This window comes from Crocuta crocuta, unplaced genomic scaffold (genome assembly GCF_008692635.1).
Source record: "Crocuta crocuta isolate KB4526 unplaced genomic scaffold, BGI_CrCroc_1.0 scaffold149, whole genome shotgun sequence".
NCBI classification, from domain to species: domain Eukaryota; kingdom Metazoa; phylum Chordata; class Mammalia; order Carnivora; family Hyaenidae; genus Crocuta; species Crocuta crocuta.
Genome location: NW_027551561.1, coordinates 4,770,129 through 4,789,315, shown reverse-complemented (window position 1 = coordinate 4,789,315; position 19,187 = coordinate 4,770,129). Strand labels below are relative to the sequence as shown.

Below are 19,187 nucleotides of genomic sequence, written 5' to 3'. Positions count from 1 at the left end.
GACAGTGCCCCAGGCTGGCCATGGCCCGGCACGTGGAGGAGAGCGTGAAGCCGCACCTGGCCATGATGTGTGCGCTGGTGAGCCGGCAGCGGCAGGAGCTCCAGGAGCTGCGGCGCGAGCTGGAGGAGCTGTCGGTAGGCAGCGACGGCGTGCTCATCTGGAAGATCGGCAGCTACGGGCGGCGGCTCCAGGAGGCCAAAGCGAAGCCCAACCTGGAGTGCTTCAGCCCCGCCTTCTACACACACAAGTACGGCTACAAGCTGCAGGTGTCTGCGTTCCTCAATGGCAACGGCAGCGGGGAGGGCACGCACCTCTCGCTCTACATTCGCGTGCTGCCGGGTGCCTTTGACAATCTCCTGGAGTGGCCGTTTGCCCGCCGCGTCACCTTCTCCCTGCTGGATCAGAGCGACCCTGGGCTGGCCAAGCCGCAGCATGTCACTGAGACCTTTCACCCTGACCCAAACTGGAAGAATTTCCAAAAACCGGGCACTTGGCGGGGCTCCCTGGATGAGAGTTCTCTGGGCTTCGGTTACCCCAAGTTCATCTCCCACCAGGATATCCGCAAGCGCAACTACGTGCGGGATGATGCCGTCTTCATCCGTGCCTCTGTCGAATTGCCCCGAAAGATCCTCAGCTGAGTGCAGACGGGGCTCCAAGGAGATAAGGGGGTGGAGCATGACCTCAGCCAGAACGGGCTGAACCTGGAGAAGGGGCCGGACCCCCTTTCAGCTGTTTCTGCTGCCCAGGTTCTGTTCCCCCGGGCCCCCTCCCCTCTTCCTTACCAGCCTCAGGTGCCTCCTATTGGTGCTTCAGCCCTGGCCCCTGGGGGGAGCAGGTCTTGGGGTCATCAAGGGCTTGGAAAAAGTGATCCCGGGGCCTGTCTCCTCTCCTGGGCAGGGAAGACATGCCTTGGTGCCGGCCACACTCTACCCGGGACTGAGGTGCCTGCTGGTGCTATGTCCCAAGAGCCATAGTGGGGGGTGGGAGTTGGGAATGTGAGGGGTAGTTCACAGAATCTGTCTTGAGATCTGATTTCTCTTCCCCTTCCCCCCAGCTGTGCCCCCTCTGGTTATTTATTTACCTAGTGCCAGGAGGGCACGGCAGGGGAGCCTTGGTTTTTAATAAATCCTGAATTGTATTTATTAACTTGGTTCCAGCCTCACTTATCTGGGATGGTGAGGGCCCTGGAAGGCTGGGCCCTACTGTGAAGGCCTAGGGCCACGGTCGGGACTCTGCGCTGCTGGATCGCCCTCTGGCGGATGACAGGGAAACCGCGCCAGGCTTTGTGCGGAAGACAGTTGCCTGCCGCTGCCTCTGGTGGCTGAGTGGGGGAGGCGCAGGTTCTGGACGTTCCATGAGCCTGGAGGCCTTGATCCATACTCCACGGAAGACTGCTTACTGCTTCTGCCCCCAGGCAAGTCTTTCTTGGTCTCGTGATAATAGCTCTCATGTAGCAGACACCGCTAAGCACCTATGTGCGTTATTCCATTTAATACAACAGGCAAATGAAATCGCTTGTCACCATCCTAGAAGGACCCATCTTAGTCGTCTGTAGTGAAGATTTAGTGAGACGATGCTTGTTCCCAGGGGAAGACGCGCTCAACGTCGCGTTAGTCCGACTCCACAGCCCAGCCCACACCCAGGGACTAAGCTGAGCCAAGGGACTTTTGAAGTGTATTTGGATTTTCTCCTCCACACTCATTTTTCATAGCCCTCCGTTGAGTGCCTGTGATTATCCACATTTGACTGATAAAATAGGAAAAGGCGTGAACTGACTTCTCGGTGATCTTTCAGCTGGTTTGGGACAGGCCTGGATTTTGTTCTAAGCAATCCGTAGCAGTACAGCTCTCTTCAGTAATGGTGGCAGAGCTGGGTTTGGATCCTTGCTGTGCTTGCTTTTTGGCAAGTTGCTTAGCTACGTGGGGCACCGTTCCTCTCACTGGTGAAAGGAAAGTAATCCTGTTCACCTAGACTTGTAAACTACGAGACGCATCGGCATAAAAGCCCTTCCTCTCCTTGCCTGGCCCTGTGAAGAGGCCCAGTGTATGGCAATTATTATCTAGTAAGGAGAAGGTTCCAGGGTGGTAGTGTTTGCCTTCTCCACTCTCTCCCCCACACAGGTTGAGGTGAAAAGACCCCATGTCAGTGATAGGGAGAGACCGTCTGAGACAGCCAGCCTGGGAAACTAACCATCAGCTTAGCCTTCAAAAGGTCACATTCAGTAATCTAGGGGGAGATGTGCCCTGGCTGCCTGGCTGGGAGACAGCCCCTCCTGCAGATAAGCCATCTTGGCACAGCGATGCCTGGAAGCCGGTAGGGAAAACCATGGGCCACCAGGGGCTCCGGCACGTGCCTTCTCTTCAGCTCCTGCGGCAGGGAATAGGTGACCCAGCATCAGCTTTCTAAGAGGACATGCTCGGTCCCGCTTGGGCTCCCTCTGCCGGCGGGACCGTGCCACTGCACCACTCCAGGGGCGCACTGATGGTGCCTCCTGGAGGTGCCCCCACATGCAGGCGAGACCTCGTTCCAGCGCTGCTGCAGACAGCTGTTATGTGGAACTCGGGCCGGGTTTTGCAGCAGAACCTGAGGTGCTGGTCTCCCCAAGCACCTGCCCAAAGACGCCAGGCAGGGCTGGGCTCACCTATCTCCTTACCGCCACATGGCCTTAGGCTGACTGCGGCCACGTGACCCAGGGAGGCGGCTGTTTTTCACAGGGGTGGCATGAGGGGTAAAGGGGGAAGGGCACCCTACAGCGAAGGGCCTGTTCTGAAGGGGACCGTACTTTCAACTCCCATCAGTACCCTGAGGGGCCACTTTTCTTGTTAGAGATTACAGCACCTATTACATCTACCTGTCAACGCCCGCAGCCATTCCAAAGTGGTGGGGGGGGGGGGGGGGGGCGTTTTAGTCTTCAGTTGGCCCATCAGCAAGCCAGATCCCGGTTTTCCAGCTGTCCTTGGGGTGAAAGGGGCAGCACGTGGAGCCTGCAGAACAGGCAGGAAACCACGCTTTCCCGCGGATCCCGGCATGCCCCGAGCACCCTCCTGGGCGACGCCCCCACGTGCCGGCTTCCGAGTGGCTTCCGAGTGGGACCGACACTATAAGGGCTCCCCTCCTAAAACTGAGGATTCGCTTCTCTTCTGGAAAGGAGACACGTTAGGAATCATTACAAGAAAAGTCACCTCAAACATTCACAGCATTCAACGAATAGGACAAGATCAGGTTTTTTCTTTTTACTGGTTTATAATAATCTTAAAAACCCCATCACACCCATAAACCACCACAGGTGAGCAGATGAGGGAGCTGGAGATGAATGCTACAGTGTGTGGACGGTGTAGGGAATCCGGGTATTCCCTAGGGGCGGTGTGGGATGGAGGCAGGGAATGTGGGTAGGAGGCCCTGGCTTGGACCCTTATTGCTGGTTGGGGGTTGGCTGGCAGAGGAGGGAGAGGGGCTCAGGGTGAACTAGGAAACATCTCACACCAAAGGCAAGGGGCAGCTGGGAGGCGGGCACAGGGAGGGGTCACAGTACATTTTTCCATGCAGACTAGGGGTGGGAGTGAGAGCTTCAGAGATTTGCACCCCTACACAGGAAGAGATTTGAGGGTCCGAGGTTAGATTTAAAGCCCCCAAGTTGGTGTCTGGTCCAATTTCCTAAGATGGCAGCTCACCTTTCGGGGAGAGGCATTGGAAAAACTTACAGCAAAACTATCTGGTTTGGAGATCAAGCAAGGGATACGGGGAGGTGGTGGTGCTCTTTGACTCTGAGAAGGGAGAACCGGAAGGGGCCCTGGGTGAGACGGCGGCGGTCAAGCCTTGGGAGAAGGCGCTGCGCCAGGAGCTGCAGGTGCTCCTGAGGGCTCAGGGACAGGGAGGTACCAGTGTTCACAGATGGCAGGAAAACAATCAGGGAAATAACTTAGGATTTCATGTTGCTATCATTTGGCATAACACAATCAGGCATTTTTTTCTTTTTCTTTTTTTTTTCTCTTTTTAAATATAAGGCAACTTGCCAACACATAATTTAAAAACTGGTCTTCAGTCACATTGCTTCAGATCACTAGAGAATTTCTGGCTAAAGAACAGTGGATAGTATAGTAAACAAAACCCCAAATCTTAAATAAGAACATCAGCTCACATTCCCCAGAGACAAGAGGAAAGGAAAGGGTTTTTTTGGTTTAAAAAAAAAAAAAAAAAGGCAGAGCCCAACTTTAAAAAAAGGGGGCAAAAAATTACAAAACATGATCTAAACTTAAAGTTACAGAAAAGTTTTAAAATTTCTAGCCAACTACTTGCCACTTGGGAATGAAACACGTGGAGCATGGGGTGGAGGATGGGCACGTGGAGGGTGGGCGCGGGCAGGAGGGGCTGCTTCCAATGTAGGTCCGCCTCCAGCTGTTAGAACCGTGCTCATTTGGTAAAGGAAGAATTCAAAGAGCTTAAGGCTTTGTGTTTTTTTTTTTTCTTTCTTTCTTCGTTAAACTGAGGGGCTGCAAAAGGAGGCGACTAGAGGGTGAATGTACCTGTGGGGCCGCTCACACAACGCTACTCAAACCCACACTACATTCATACAGAAACAGGACATTTAAAACTTACAGTGTAGAGCAATATTCTTAGCCAGTGTACAGAGAACCAAATGCATTTTAACTTTTTTTTTTTTTTTGGTGTTTTTAATTCCCAACTCCAATGTGATCATCCGTTACCTACCTAATTCCTCAAGATCCTATTTTGTTTTGTTTTGCTTGTGTTTCGGAGGGGTGAGGAGGACGGGAGCAGCAGGTGAGCTGGGAGAGAGACAACAGTGAGAAAGGGATCTTGGGTGTGCTGGACGGTCACTACCTTTCTCTAGGACTGGAAAGGTGTGTCAGGAACTAAGATACCAACACAAAGACACATTTTCCCCCCAGGTCTCAAGGCTGTGGCCACGTGCCTCCGGGGCGCCCTTGAGTGTAGCAAGGACAAATGCCGAGGCTCTGGAATCATGCAGATGTAAAGTAAAGCCCTGAGGAATGGAGCGGGGTGGGAGGGGGTGAAAACTAGGTCAGTTTTTGAGATCTTTGGGTGAATAAGGAAGTAACTTCCAGAGCACTTGGGAAGTCTGGGTTCTTAGTCCCAAAGAGAGGCAGACAGGGAGAGGCCTAGCTTAAGGGGCTGGGGACCTACAGCCACCTCACTAGGGCCCTTCCTTACCCACACCTCAGTCCTAAGGAAAACAGAGGTGCAAGAAAAGACAGGAGGTGGCTGGTGGGAAGCCGCCAAGGTGGAGGGACTGATAGGCAGCAGAGAGAAAAGCCTGGAGTTGGGGTTAGGTCGTAAAACCCAGAAGTTGCTAGGGATGGTGGAGGGGAGGGTGAGGGCACAGGGGATCCCCCGCGGTCCTCAATTAGATCCCACCAAATTCCCTTTTGTAGACCTCTAAGGACGATCACATTGGAGCAGCGAAAACTCTGAAACTATCCAATTACCCAAAAGTAAGTCTAAACCTAGGAGGGTGATGTATGATGTGTAGCTTGTGGAGGGCACCCGAGCTACCTATCTATACCCAGGGTGCTGAATATGAAGATTTCGACTATCTGCGGGATCAGGGGCTCGGTTGCCAGGGGCTCGGTGGGCCTTGCTCAGCATGGCCAGGCTCTGTTCTCGGAAGCAGGCCTGCTGGAAATCCCCGCTTAGGTAATCCACCGTCTGCATCAAGCTGTTCTGGCTTGCCACTGGACCGCCCCCGGCCCCTGCTCGGTAGTGGGCCCCAGCAGCCGTCCCACAGTCAAGGGGTGCACCCGTGGGCTGCCCACCATGGAACGGCATGGCGAGGTCCTGAGACCCCGAGCTGTCGCTATTGGGAGTGGGCAGAATGTTGTTCCACAGGGGTTGGAAGTAGTGACCATTGGGGTAGGCCAGTGGGGCCGCCAGGCCGTTGACGGGTGGGGACGGGGTTGGCTTCTCCAGGGGTGGCTTCAGATGGAAGGGCTGTGCCAGGCAGAGTTCCTGCGGGTAGGCAGGGGCCTTGCCCACAAAGCCAGGCCCTGCCAACTCGCGTCCTGCTGCGTGCTTGCCTGTCAGGCCAGGGGCCGGCGTCCCACCGGCCTCACTGCACATCTGCTGAAGGTGGGCCAGCTGGTGCTGGTTCCAGGCGACTGGCTTGAGGTCGCTAGGGTAGCCAGCGGGGGCTCGAGAGATGCCCGTGGGCAGGTTGACAGGGCCCGTGGCAGGCAACGCGGCTGTGGCCGCGTGGGTGTGCTCCATGGGATTGACCACACATGAAGGCATTGGTGTGGGGACGCTGTGGGTCGACACCCGGGTGCTTGCATTGATGAGCAGACTGCGACTAATGGGGCTGGGGTTGGCGATCTGGCCCTCACACACTGAGGTAGTGCTGATGCCTGCCCTCGTCTGGCAAAACTGGTTGATCTGGTGCACGATGCTGCTCAGGTCCGGGGGCTGGCTGTGCTGCAGGGTGGCCGCCATCGAAAGGGGGATAGTTGAGGTAGACACGGTCACATTCGGGGGGGCATCTGAGTCTGGCATCTTCCGGCCTCCATGCAGCAAGGGATTGGGGGGGTGCTGGAGACCCTGGTGAGACAGGGCCTGAGGGTGGACCAAGCCCTGGGTTTGGGACATGGGCTGAGGGTGGCCCAGGCCCTGAGGCTGCTGGAGGCTCTGAGGGTGGGACAGCGCCTGGGGTGGCGGGATACCCTGAGGGTGCTGCAGCGTCTGGGGAGGGGCATGGGCCAGGGTCTGTGCATGCTGCAGGGCCTGCTGGCGGGCCAGAGCCTGGGCCTGGGGGTGGGCTAAAGTGCTGGGTGCCACAGTAGCATAGGGTGCCACTGGGGGGTTCATGATGGCCTCAGGGAGCAATCGGGCTCGGGTGCCGTCAAAGTCCTTGAGTATGCTTTTGGCTGGCACTTTGACAATGGCAAGCAGGCCTGCCTTGGTGGCTGCCTGAGTCGGGTAGGGGCTGTAGCGCTGGGCTGATGTGTCGAGGCCGTTCACAGTACGACGAACGTGTTTCCGCTGGGGAACCTTCACACTGTTGGGGAAGATTTTTATAGTCAGTGGGTTGTTTGCGACCTTCTTAGCATACGCGTCCAATTCGGCTGGGGTAGGATAGTGAGCAGCTCTCATTTTCTGTGTAGTGTCCCCTAGAGAGAGAGAAGGGTAAGGAGAGCAAAGAAGGAGAGGGAGCTCATCAGTGCCAAGCCAATTAGCCCTTCTAGATTCCCGCTTTGAGGGCCTAGGGTGGAGTAGGGGTTAACGAAGTTAGATGCAGCCTCACCGAGCCCCCAAGTAACGGCTAACGTTCGGTCAGTGCTCACAACTGGCCAGGCCTTGTGCCCAAGTGACAGGCCATCTCGGCTGAGTCCTTGCTACTGCTTTAGAAGGCAGATACTATCAGGATTCTCCTTTATAAATGAGGCCACCAAAGATCAGAAGAGCAGAGCAACTTTCAAAGTCCCGGACTTTGGAGAGCCTGAACCTGGCCAGTTCCCACAGAAGTAACTGAAGGTTGCTCCTCTGAGTGGAACTCTCTCCATGTTCCTACCAGCCCATGCTGGCCTCGGCAGCGAAGGCTCTAGGCAGATGCCCTCCCTGGTAGAGAGGGCACCCGGAGTGACTACTCCTCAGTCTGCAGCAGCCGGCGAGGCAGCAGCTTTCTCTGGTGCCTTGGCAGCTAGGGCGCCATCCCCACTGGGTGGGCATCCTGGCTCGGCTAACAGGAGGCCTTCTTTTCAGAAGCAGAGGAATACGCTGCCAAGACCCCTCCCCCAGCCTTAGGCCACAAGTTCACTTTTGTTTACCGCTTACCCTCTTCTGCCTGACTGGGAGAAGATCAAAAGGCTTTATTTACTGCCTCGTGGGGGGTGACAATAATGACAGGGCAGCAGGGAGGGAACTGAGAAGAAAGGTTTCAGAGAATCTTTAAGTCCTGAGAGCCAAAAATAGTCTGTATTTGGCCCTTGTCAGCTGTCACTTTCCAAAATGAAAGAGGAAAAACCTGCCTTCCTTTGGAGCTGCGGAAATACCCACTCAATGCGCCTCATTAATGTTAACAGTTTCTTTGTTCCCATCTCCAGGAGTCACCCGGCAGGGGGCTCCAGCGGATGCTGGACTTCCAGTAAAAAAGGAAAACGTTCAGAGAACAAGAGCTCTTTAAGGATGTCAGGCTCCCGCAAAAGGTCTCAGCTCTGTTGTCCTCCCCTGAGGTAGGGTTTCTCCCAAGTATACACAGAAGGTGCTTAATAAAGGCGTGCTAAGTACCCACCCAGTGTGCGCCCGCAGAAGGAAGGGGCTTGGCGGGGAGCCCAGGCTCAGCGAGCTAACTCCCACCCTCGTTCCTCGCCCTGCAGAAGGCAGCCAGGACAGAGCAGGGACAAGCCGACTGAATGCCCAGCTTGTGGCCTCCGCTGCCTCGGCCCAAGACGACTCCATTCAGTCACGTCACTGGGCATCAACTGCAAGAGAAGGGGGGCGAGGAGTGTGCCAGAAGGAAGAGGACACAGCTGCTCTCCTTTGGTGGCATTGCCGGTTAGCCTGGCAGCAACTGCTGAGAAAACGCTGCTTCTGTAGCAGGAAAAGAGAGCTGATGTCCACAAGGCACAGAGATTTGGTCCCACGCCCACCAATGCACAACTTAGCGAAAGCACAGAGCGGAAAAGCGCTGTGCGGCCAGGGCCACACGCCGCCGTGCACCAGGGACTCCCACGTGTTTAACGTCTGCTTAATGAACTGTGTGCAGACTAGATGCTCTGTCCACAGATGAAATGTTTGTAAGATGACTGATTTGGAGAAGGTCTTAAAAGGATGAATGTGACAGTGACAACTGAAGGCAAGGAGGAGAGGGAGGCAGAGAGGCCCAGAAACCTTCTGTCAGCTAGGCAGTACTAGCTGGTGAGCAGAATCAAAGCCCTGACAGCAGAGTCTGAGTTCTGCTGCTGCTTACAAGCCACTGACCCTCAATGGGCTTCAGTCTCCATAAAGTGGGACCTTTTTGTGACCCTTATTACATTCTCCTGGACAAGAAAATACCAAAAAAAGTCTGGGACTGCTGAGAGACCGTCCCTCAAGACACCACAATTCCATTAGAAGCTGCACAGGTCAGCCACTGCACTCAGGTGTCTGACTGGTCAAGATCCCGTGACACCCTAGCCCAGTACCTTGCCCGGAGCAGCTCAGTGAGCGCCATCACAACAGATTCTACACTGACTGAACAACTCCGGGCTCAGTTGAGCAATGGCAGTCAGCAGCTGCTGGGTTTTATTTATAATTTTTTTTAATGTTTATTTTTTAGAAAGAGAGACACACACACACAAACACAGAGCGTGAGTGGGGGAGGGGTAGAGAGAGATGGAATAACAGAATCTGAAGCAGGCCCCAGGCTCTGAGCTGTCAGCACAGAGTCCAACGCGGGGCTCGAACCCACGAATGGCGAGATCATGACCTGAGGCAAAGTCAGATGCTTAACTGACTGAACCACATAGGTACCCCTGCTGGGTTTTAGTTCAGACAGGTAATATAGGTCTGCCTCTGGGCTTTTCTTCTTGAAGGCCAGGTGTGAGAGAGGTACAGTGACTTCCTGAATAATAGAGTTCCTTTGTTCCAAGTCCACATCAACTCTGAGGGTGTTTTTTTTTTTTCCTCCTAGCAGAGGCAGAAGGTAGCTTGGCCTGATTCAGGAGTATGGAATGAGACACTTATACCTGACTGGTTCTCTTTTAGTTCTCTTTACCCTGTTTCTGCTGATGTTGACCGTGGTGATGAGAATAGTCATATGAAAGAATCAGAATCAAAAAGAAATAAGAATGGGAAGGGTGGATATAGGCTACAGTATCTTTGTTTTGTTTTGAGAGAAGGGGCGCAAGTTAGTAAGGGGAGAATCCCATGAGGGGCAGAAAAAGGGAGAGGAAGAAATAGAGAAGCAGGGCACAAGCTTACCCGATACAGGGTTCGAACCCATGAACTGTGAGATCAGGACCTAAGCCAAAATCAGATGCTTAACTGACTGAGCTTAGCCCTTAAAAAAAAACAAAAAACCAAAAACCAAGTTTTCTGAACACTTTCTTATCTCAGTCCCACAGGGCACCCTGGAACCTTGCCTTCGTCTGTAACCTCTTCCCCTAAGTGTACAGCTAACACAAATACCATGGCTTCGTAAGCTATTCATTCATTCACTCACTCATTATTTTGTAAAGTAAGCTCTATGCACAAGTAGGCCTCAAACTCACAACTCCAATATGAAGAATCACATACTCTACCAACTAAGTCAGCCAGGTGCCCCTGCAAGGAACTTATTTAAATAGCTGGTACCAAAGGTCATCAGTCCAGAATAAGGCAGTGGAGAGAATAAGGAATCTGTGGTTAGAACAAAGAGAGATCCAGACTCAAGTACTGGCTTTATTAGCTCCTGAGACTCAGGGTCTCAGTGACTCCTTTATAGATTTTTAAATAATGTTCATCTATTTTTGAGAGGCGGGGCAGGGGGGGATAGCCGGGAAGGGGCAAAGAGAGAGGGAGACACAGAATTGGAAGCAGGCTCCAGGCTCTAAGCTGTCCACACAGGGCCCAATGTAGGGCTCTAACCCACGAACAGCAAGATCATGACCTGAGCCAAAGTCAGATGCTTACTGACTGAGGCACCCAGGTGCCCCAACCACTCTTTCATTTATAAACAGGAATGATACCTGCTGTTGTACCTCACATAATCATTAAGATCAAGAGGTTCAACGAATAGGAAAAAGGTCTGCAAACAGGAACCATGCTTATCAAAAGTTATTATTCAAGGATAGCAGGTTTGGTTGAATGTGCACATAAAGAGGAAAAAGTAACCTGACCAAGAAAGCACGCTGGGCTTGAGTCTGGGAGTTAAATGCAGCAGAAAGCACTGTTGTCTACACCATGGACTGGGGGGTAGAGGGGGCAATCCCCTTGAATCCCAGCTTCCCCACAGGGGCCTCCCTGTTTATCCTATTTTGAAGGTCAGAAGACAAGTGCCATATGCAGCAGGAAACTATCAATAGATGGAGAGGCCCCAGGCACTGTGTTTCAAATACTCCACTTTGGAGTCTGATCCAAGTATGACTTCTAGCCGAGTCTAGAAGTTCTAGCAGAACAGTAATGTGACACTGGCAAGTGCTACTCTATCCCTTCTCCTTAAAAGAAAGAGAAGAGTCTCTCATATGGAATTATTGAGGAACAAATGAGAACAAAGATTAAAAAAAATAAAACAGTGCCTGGCATACAGTAAGCACTCAACAAATATTAACTAATTTCTGAGATTTCTATGGGTTTATCCAGTTACTGGGTCAATTCACCATTTCCAGGCCCTTCCACTAGGGGGCAGATAGGCACAGAAAGTAGTAGTAAAACTGGGTGATTTTTATACTGCTACTCTACAGTGAAGGAGGTCAAAGTTGTCTAAAAGATTATTTGAGGACCATAAACCTTTTGTCATTTCAGCCATTCACCCAGAAATATTATGGATATAACTGATAGTGAGCTGGGGAAGTAGGAGCAGAGGTTTGGGGTTAATGGGAAAAAAAAGTGTTCAAAAACACATTTTTTGGTGAATTGGGAAAAGACGGGTCAGAGGAAATTTTGCCAAATAAAGTTCCAAAACAGCTGAGAACTCTCAAAGCAAGTGACAGCATGGAATATAAAATCTAGAAAAGGAGGGCATCCACCTAACCCCAACTGTGGTCCTGTATCAAATGCAAGATGTTCAAAACCAAGATGTTCCTGGGGCACCTGGGTGGCTCAGTCGGTTAAGCGCCCGACTTTGGCTCAGGTCATGATTTCCTGGTTCGTGGGTTTGAGCCCCACGTCGGGCTCTGTGCTGACAGCTAGCTCAGAGCCTGGAGCCGCCCACTCTGACCCTCCCCTGCGTGCATGCGTGCGTGTGTTAAATAAAAACATTTAAAAATAAATAAAAACAAACCTGGAGCCTGTTTCAGATTCCGTATCTCCCTCTCTCTTTGACCCTCCCCTGCTCATGCTGTGTGTGTGTGAAATAAATAAAAACATTAAAAAAAAAATAAAAACTAACCAAGATGTTCCTTAATCCGGACTGCCCCATGGCAGGATGGGAAATGTGTTATATCCTCCTACACACATAGAAAAGGAAAGGGAGATAAGAAAATGGAGTGGAAGGGACCAATCCTGTGATTCTGTACATGTGGTAGGTTAAGCCTGGGGAAGGCGATTAGCCAGGTGACTTAAAGAGCTGGCCAAGAAGCCATCTCCTGACAATATAAAGCACAATAATCTATAAATATCTGTATCCCCTCCCCACCCCACCAGATACCAAGCTCTGTGTTCCTTAATTTTTTTTAAATTTTTAATGTTTTTTATTTATTTTTGAGAGACAGAGAGAAACCAAGCGAGCAGGGGAGGGTCAGAGAGAGACGAGACAGAATCCAGAGACAGGCTCCNAGAGAGAGAACGTGTGAGCAGGGGAGGGTCAGAGAGAGAGGGAGACACAGAATCTGAAAGAGGCTCCAGGCTCTGAGCTAGCTGTCAGCACAGAGTCCGACGTGGGGCTCAAGCCCACAAACCATGAGATCATGACCTGAGCTGAAGTTGGACACTTAGCCGACTGAGCCACCCAGGCGCCCCCAAGCTCTGTGTTTCTAACAACTTGTAAGACCCTCCTGAGGATGAGGGGCAGGGAAAGAAGAGCACAGTCACAAAACTGGTTCTCAGGTCTCTATAGCTGAGAGGCCTGGGTTCTGAGCAGGACTTAGTGCCGGTTCCAAAAGGGAAGAGTTTATGCTCCATCTCATCGTAAATGTTCAATGCTAACACCTACAAGTCACAGGGCAGAATTGTTTTTCTTATACATTTTGGGAGAGGTGAAAAGAAAGCAAGTAAGCCTAAAACCTCATCAGGTTTTCTTCTCTGTAAAGGCTTGGGTACAGTTAAGCATAGTAACCAAGTGAGACAAAGGGATTCTGATACACTATTCCCCAGACAGACAAGCCTGAAACCAGGGAAGGTTATCTCAATTCTTGAATAAAAATTTGAGGACAGTGGTTGGCAGAGGCTGATTTGGGAAGGAGTGGAGACTCAAAGTCAGCACCCAAGATAAAGCTGTCAATATGCCTTTCTTCCCAAATGGCTCCCCCCCTGATCCTCCATCTCTGGGTGTAAAGCTCTTTGAGTACAGGAAGGAACCTAGAAGAAAGTCAGCGAGCTACTCTGTCATGTCATGCTTCCAAGTAAACTCCCTTCTCCAGTTGTGTCCCTGCACCCCAGAACCAATCAAAATGCAGTTAGTGTGCAGATTTCAGTGGCCAGGGAGTACAGACAACTTTATCACCTAATCATCGTTTACTGAAGAGAAAGATGGTACAGCATGGCATAGCATGCCTAATTGGGTCAGGTGGCTGTAGAAGGAAGACTGTTAAGTTTCAGCTTTGTCATTACAGCAACTTGATTCGTTGGCCAAATTCCAGAACTCGTCAGGCTCTGGGTCTTCCTCTCCTTCAAAGAAATTAAGTCAAGAGGCTAGACTATTTTTAACTTCTAGAGATGATCTCACAAAGCAGGGGTCGGCAAACTACAGCCTGTGGGCCAAAATATACCTGGTGTGTTTCTGTAAAAAGGTTTATCATAACACAGCCACACTCATTTGTTTATGTGTTGTCTATAGCTGCTTTAGCCCTACAACAGTAGATACAACAGGGACCATATGGCCCACAAAGCCTAAAATATTTGCTATCTGGCCCTTTACAGAAAAAGTTTACCAACCTCTGTCATAAAGGATTCAGGGAAAGTGCTGAAGCACCTTTTCTATTAAAGGGTAAGCCTAAATGTCTCAGTGATTTCCCCCTTTTGCTCTAAAAGGAAGGTCTTTCCCAAATTTAGGGCCATTTTTATACTTGAAGACATTGTACATGGTAATGAGCTAGGAATAGATTCTTTTCCTTGCATATCATTGTAGTGCAGGGACAGAAGCCAGGAATCTGGGAAAATATGAGGCATAAAGCTCCAATTCCAGCCAGTTTAAGACAGGAATCTGGGGCGCCTGGCTGGCTCAGTCAGTAGAGCATGTAACCCTTAATCTCCTTCATCTCAGGGCCAGGAGTTCAAGCCCCACACTGGGCATAGAGCTCACTTTAAAAAAAAAAGGACAGGAATCTACTAGTTTTCAAAAGCTCAATCTTTTGGGCAAGCTTATTAGCAGGAATATACCCAGAAAGACAGAAAGCTATCTCCCTATCCCTATCTCAATTTACGTGTAAACTGAGGTCATTGGCTCAGCAGACAGCAAAACCAAAGGGAACTGTCTGTTTCCATGGTAGAGAATGCTAAGAAAGTCCAAAACAACAGAACAGGGTAAATAGTTTGTTTCCAAGATACAGTAAGTAATCAAGACTGTGAGTTTCACTGAATTCCTCATGGGGGTTTCAAACTGAAAGGTGACATATATATATCTATATATAGATAGTTGATATATCTAGATACATCTATCTATCTATATATAGATATAGTTGGTGCTCAACAGATAGCTAGCAGCAACAATTACAATTAAGATGCTGGACACTGGGGAATTCTAGTATTTAAGAGGATCTCTCTGATCAGAAAAGTGTTCACATTGGTGACAAGTTTTATAGCTGCTTTCTTGCTGTCTGTGCTGAAGAATATTTTGGAAGTACCAAAGTTCACAGTCAACATACCCCTGATGTGCCTCTGGGATTACTCAAATGTAGGGACGAAATAAGGATCACGTCCTACCCTGGAATCCAGATTACTTACATTTCTGAAGTCCAGTGTTCATCTGCGTGTGAGGAAGAAGCTGAAAGGACAGGTCACCTGGCCCTGGTAGACAGGCTAGCATGGCAGACTGGCATCAACACAACATGGGGCAGTCACTCACACTGCAATGAACACAAAAACAAGGTCACAGAATACAGGGCAACTCACTCAAGGAAGATACCAGGGACATCGGATATGAGCAGCAGAGGCCCAAGTTTAGATAGATAAGCAATTTAATTAGCAGGATGTTGGTTGAAAATATATCTACGCCTTTATCTGCAGCAACAATTTGCCCGTTACTATGGCTAAAATTATGTTTCAGTCAGCACAGATACATGGGCGGGGGGGATAAAACCTGGAAATACCTATCCACACAGATAACTGGAGAGTAAAGTGCATTGGTATAAAGTGTTTTACAGTTCACAAGCTTTAGATGCACCCTTTCGGCATCTGCATTTCCTGTAGATGGCCTCTCCCTGCTGCTCTTGGAGAGGCCCCTGGAGTTCCCATCCAGATACAGGACATGCCAGCTCTCATCTGGGTCCCAGCTCCTAAGGCAAGAGCAGAATGGCTAGGGCAGATTCTAACTGACGTGAAAGGAAAAATGCCTTCTCCGTGAAAACAGAACAGGGTTCCTGAAGAGAGCTGGCGCTAACAAAGCCTAAGAAGGCCTGGCTCAGTCTATTTACAGGCCTGGTTGGGGCAGGGGCAGTCAGACATTGCCAGAGGCAGTGCAGTATGTGAGCTGCAAAGGCACCCAAAGTCCAACTTGCTATGGCAGAAATCTGAGCTCACTTTTAGAAGGAAGAAGGGGCAAAGCGTCCTAGGAGACGCAATTAACTACTGTTAAAGCAAATCTGTTTCTAATTTCTGGGGATTTACCTTTCCTATTGTCTACCAAACAATTAGACCCCCTTGACCCCAGAGAACAAATCTGCATTGTTCCCAGAGTAAATCAGTGAGGTGGCAGGCTGCCGGCAACCCTCTCCAGGCAGGTAACCCTGCCATCATATCAAGACGGCATGGTTTCATCTGTGATGTCTTCCAGCAAGACCTGCCCCAGAAAGCGGCGCTGATGTGGCCTCCAGGGAAGAGCAAGGCAAGCTCCCTGTGTGCCAAGGACTAAGCTTTTCTCAAATAAATATATTCTACTAAAATACATGAAATTCCTTTCCCATACTGCAAACCCCAGAAATCAGAGTGGCTATATTAAAGCTCTAATCCCAACAAAAGCAGAGTGGGGGGTGGGGGGGGGGAAGCTCTTAAATTTTAAAAAAAGACCACAAACCCTCTTTGTTTCTCTCTGAAGGGCCCTCCCAGCTATGTGAAACTACCTTGTCGGCAGTGTACCTGAGAGCTCCAGCTTGCAAGGCCACGTAGCTGAAAAGACACTCTGTAAAAGAGGCTGCTCAAACTGTGTCTAAGACAGCAACCACAGAAAGAACTGAAGCTTGAATGCTTTAGTGAGAAGAGAACTGCCCAAGAGTTCNGTGGAAGCTCTTAAGTGTTAAACAAAGACCACAAACCCTCTTTGTTTCTCTCTGAAGGGCCCTCCCAGCTATGTGAAACTACCTTGTCGGCAGTGTACCTGAGAGCTCCAGCTTGCAAGGCCACGTAGCTGAAAAGACACTCTGTAAAAGAGGCTGCTCAAACTGTGTCTAAGACAGCAACCACAGAAAGAACTGAAGCTTGAATGCTTTAGTGAGAAGAGAACTGCCCAAGAGTTCTGGCACAGATTCAGCCTTTTCAGGTCTCCGGTGCTGGGATCACAGAACCTACGCAGGGCATCAACTGCAGCTCCTCAAGAAATAAAAAGGCTTCTGTTGGGGTCAAATGACTGAGGTACAGTTTACAATCCCTTCTCTTGTGAATGCTGTTCTCTGTTTAATAACCTCTCCCCTACGGTCCTAATGTAGGAGAAGGCAAAATCCAAGGGAAGGAAGGGAATTAACAAATATTGGAGGCTAATATTATGAAATAGGCTCTATCAGGGGCATTAGTGATGTTTTCTCAATTAGGTCTCCCAGCCTTTCCTGGAGACAGGTAATAATTCCACACGTCACCTGTCATGTCATCATCTCTCGCCTGGATTACTACAATAGCCTTCTAAATGGTTTCCCTGTTCCACCCTTGCCCCTATCACCCAATCTACTATCCACACAGCAGCCAGAGTAATTTATTTAATTAGAAATCGTATCAGTTCAAAAACCTCCAATGGTTTCCCATCTCCCACAGAATAAACTACAAAATGCTAACTAGTCCATAAGGCCTCCATGATCTGTCACTACTACTTCTCTGACCTCATTTTCTAAAAAATTTTTTTAATGTTTTATTTATTTCTGAGAGAGACAGCTGAGCAGAGGAGGGTCAGAGAGAGAGGGAGACACAGAATCTGAAACAGCCTCCAGGCTCTGAGCTAGCTGTCAGCACAGAGACTGATGAGGGGCCTGAACCCATGAACCGTAAGATCATGACCTGAGCCGAAGTCGGACGCTCAACCAACTGAGCCACCCAGGCACCCCTGACCTCATCTTCTAACCTCCCATGCCCCTCTTTCAGATTCCACTTTCAGCCACAGTGGTCTCCTTGCAGCTCCTCCAATGAACCAAGCACACTTCTACCTCCATGCTTTGTACTCCATCTGGACAGCAGCAGTACTGTGATGACGGAGGTACAGAGGACACATTCACTAAGCTGTCCTGCAGATACACTCTTAACCTCTACTTTCTGGAAGGAACCATCTAGCATGATCACCACTATCTCAGACATACCTATTAAATCTTGATGTCTACAACCAGGAAGAGATGAGTGTGGGAAGTTGTGGATCCTAAGAGTTGACCATAATATACTGCACCTCAAACCACAACTCTGGATTTCCAATAGGAAGAGGAGGCAATTAAACCAGTTAAACGGGGGCAAAGACACATTATGGATTTACTGATAGTGACCAAAGGAGCAAAAATAATAGGTGAATTCTGTAAAGACTCCAGAGAGTCGGGGCACCTGCGGCTCTTGATCTCAGGGTTGTACGTTCGGGCCCAACGATGGGTGTAGACATTACTTTTAAAAAAAGAAAAAAAGATGGGGCGCCTGGGTGGCTTAGTCAGTTAAGCGTCCGACTTTCGCTTAGGTCATGATCTCGCGGTTCGTGGGTTCGAGCCCTGCGTCAGGCTCTGTGCTGACTGCCAGCTCAGAGCCTGGAGCCTGTTTCAGTCTGTGACTCCCTCTCTCTCTGACCCTCCCCTGCTCACGCTGTCTCTCTCTCTCCTAGAAATAAATAAAAATATAAAAAGAAAAAAAGACCCCAGAAGATCAAGTTTTTTTTTTTTTTTTTTATTCTTAATTTTTTAAATTTCTGAGAGAGGGAGAGAGGCAGTGTGAGCAGGGGAGGGTCTGAGAGAGAGGGAGATACAGAATGGGAAGCAGGCTTCAGGCTCTGAGCTAGCTGTCAGCACAGAGCCCGACGCGGGGCTCAAACCCACAAACTGTGAGATCATGACCTGAGCTGAAGTCGGACGCTTACCCGACTGAACCACCCAGGCGCCCCAGAAGATCAAGGTTTAGTTTGGGCAGTAGGGGGTGAATGAGGAAGAAAGACAGCAGAGCTTGGGGCCCTCCTGATAATGTCCCCAGCAGGAACCACCCAGCAACTCTAGAAAACTCATCACTGAGACTGCTAAGACTACAGCCCCTAATTTGTGACCCTTTCTTTAAGAGTTCAAGGCTCTACCTGCCATCCCTTCCAAAACACTGCTCTCTGTACTAAGGAGGTCTTCAAGCCCCTTGACCAGTTTCACTTAAGAATCGGATTCTGCTATGGCAAGGAATATGGCAAAGTCATGAGGGTTGTGGTGAAACAGGACAGAAACAATTCCCTTCCACAACCCATTCTAGAAAGAAGGGATGTGCAGTATAAAGTACTCCTGCGGAAGCCTGGCAGCTGAGCACAGGCCTTTTCTTTAAAAACTTCAAACCACCCACACATTCTGATTACCACCTGGCTTTTTCTAAAAAGCAAATTCCAATATAATTTTACAGTTGACACTTCCAGAAGCCCCAGTAGAGCCAGAAATCAACACTAGCACTACCTCCTGAAGAGGGCTCAAAATTCAAGTCCTGACTTCTAAAACAGAATCAAGAAGTAATCTAAAGCTCAGGCCAAGTGAGCTGCAGACATTACAGAGGGTAAAAAAGATCTCCTTGGCAAAGCCTCTCTGTGAGCTCTCAGCCAGCCTTCCTACCGCCAGCTGGCCTGCTCCCTAAGCAGAAGGACTATGGTATCACAGTACGCCCAGAACGAAGGTGTTCAAACTCTGCTAGGGCACTTACACCAGAGCTAGCATTTCCAGACTATCTCTGAGGAACAAAACCCTTGTGCCCACTGGGAAAATTCAAAAGTACTTTAATCTGCCCTCCCACCCACCCCTACCCCAGTCAGA

General features: G+C 50.0%; 2 protein-coding genes across 4 annotated transcripts in view; one reads left to right on the top strand and one right to left on the bottom strand.

The window, feature by feature from the left end:
• TRAF4 (TNF receptor associated factor 4) overlaps positions 1-1,146 on the top strand; it is a 5,785-nt gene extending 4,639 nt beyond the window's left edge. The window contains exon 7 of the mRNA XM_077749786.1: positions 6-1,146. Within this exon, the coding sequence (XP_077605912.1) occupies positions 6-638 (633 nt within the window). The 3' untranslated portion in view covers positions 639-1,146. The remainder of the gene's footprint in view (positions 1-5) is intronic.
• A 2,072-nt stretch (positions 1,147-3,218) lies between these two features.
• The window catches only part of FAM222B (family with sequence similarity 222 member B), a 22,162-nt gene continuing 6,193 nt past the window's right edge, over positions 3,219-19,187 (bottom strand). For 2 of the 3 annotated variants that reach the window (XM_077749708.1, XM_077749707.1), the window contains exons 2-3: positions 14,749-14,870; positions 3,219-7,139 (exon numbers count right to left, since the gene is read on the bottom strand). In XM_077749708.1, coding sequence (XP_077605834.1) covers positions 5,533-7,139; positions 14,749-14,830 — 1,689 coding nt within the window. In that variant the 5' untranslated portion in view covers positions 14,831-14,870 and the 3' untranslated portion in view covers positions 3,219-5,532. Of the gene's footprint in view, positions 7,140-14,748; positions 14,871-16,098; positions 16,118-19,187 lie in introns of those variants that run through there. The other variant, XM_077749709.1, reaches the window with a different exon arrangement.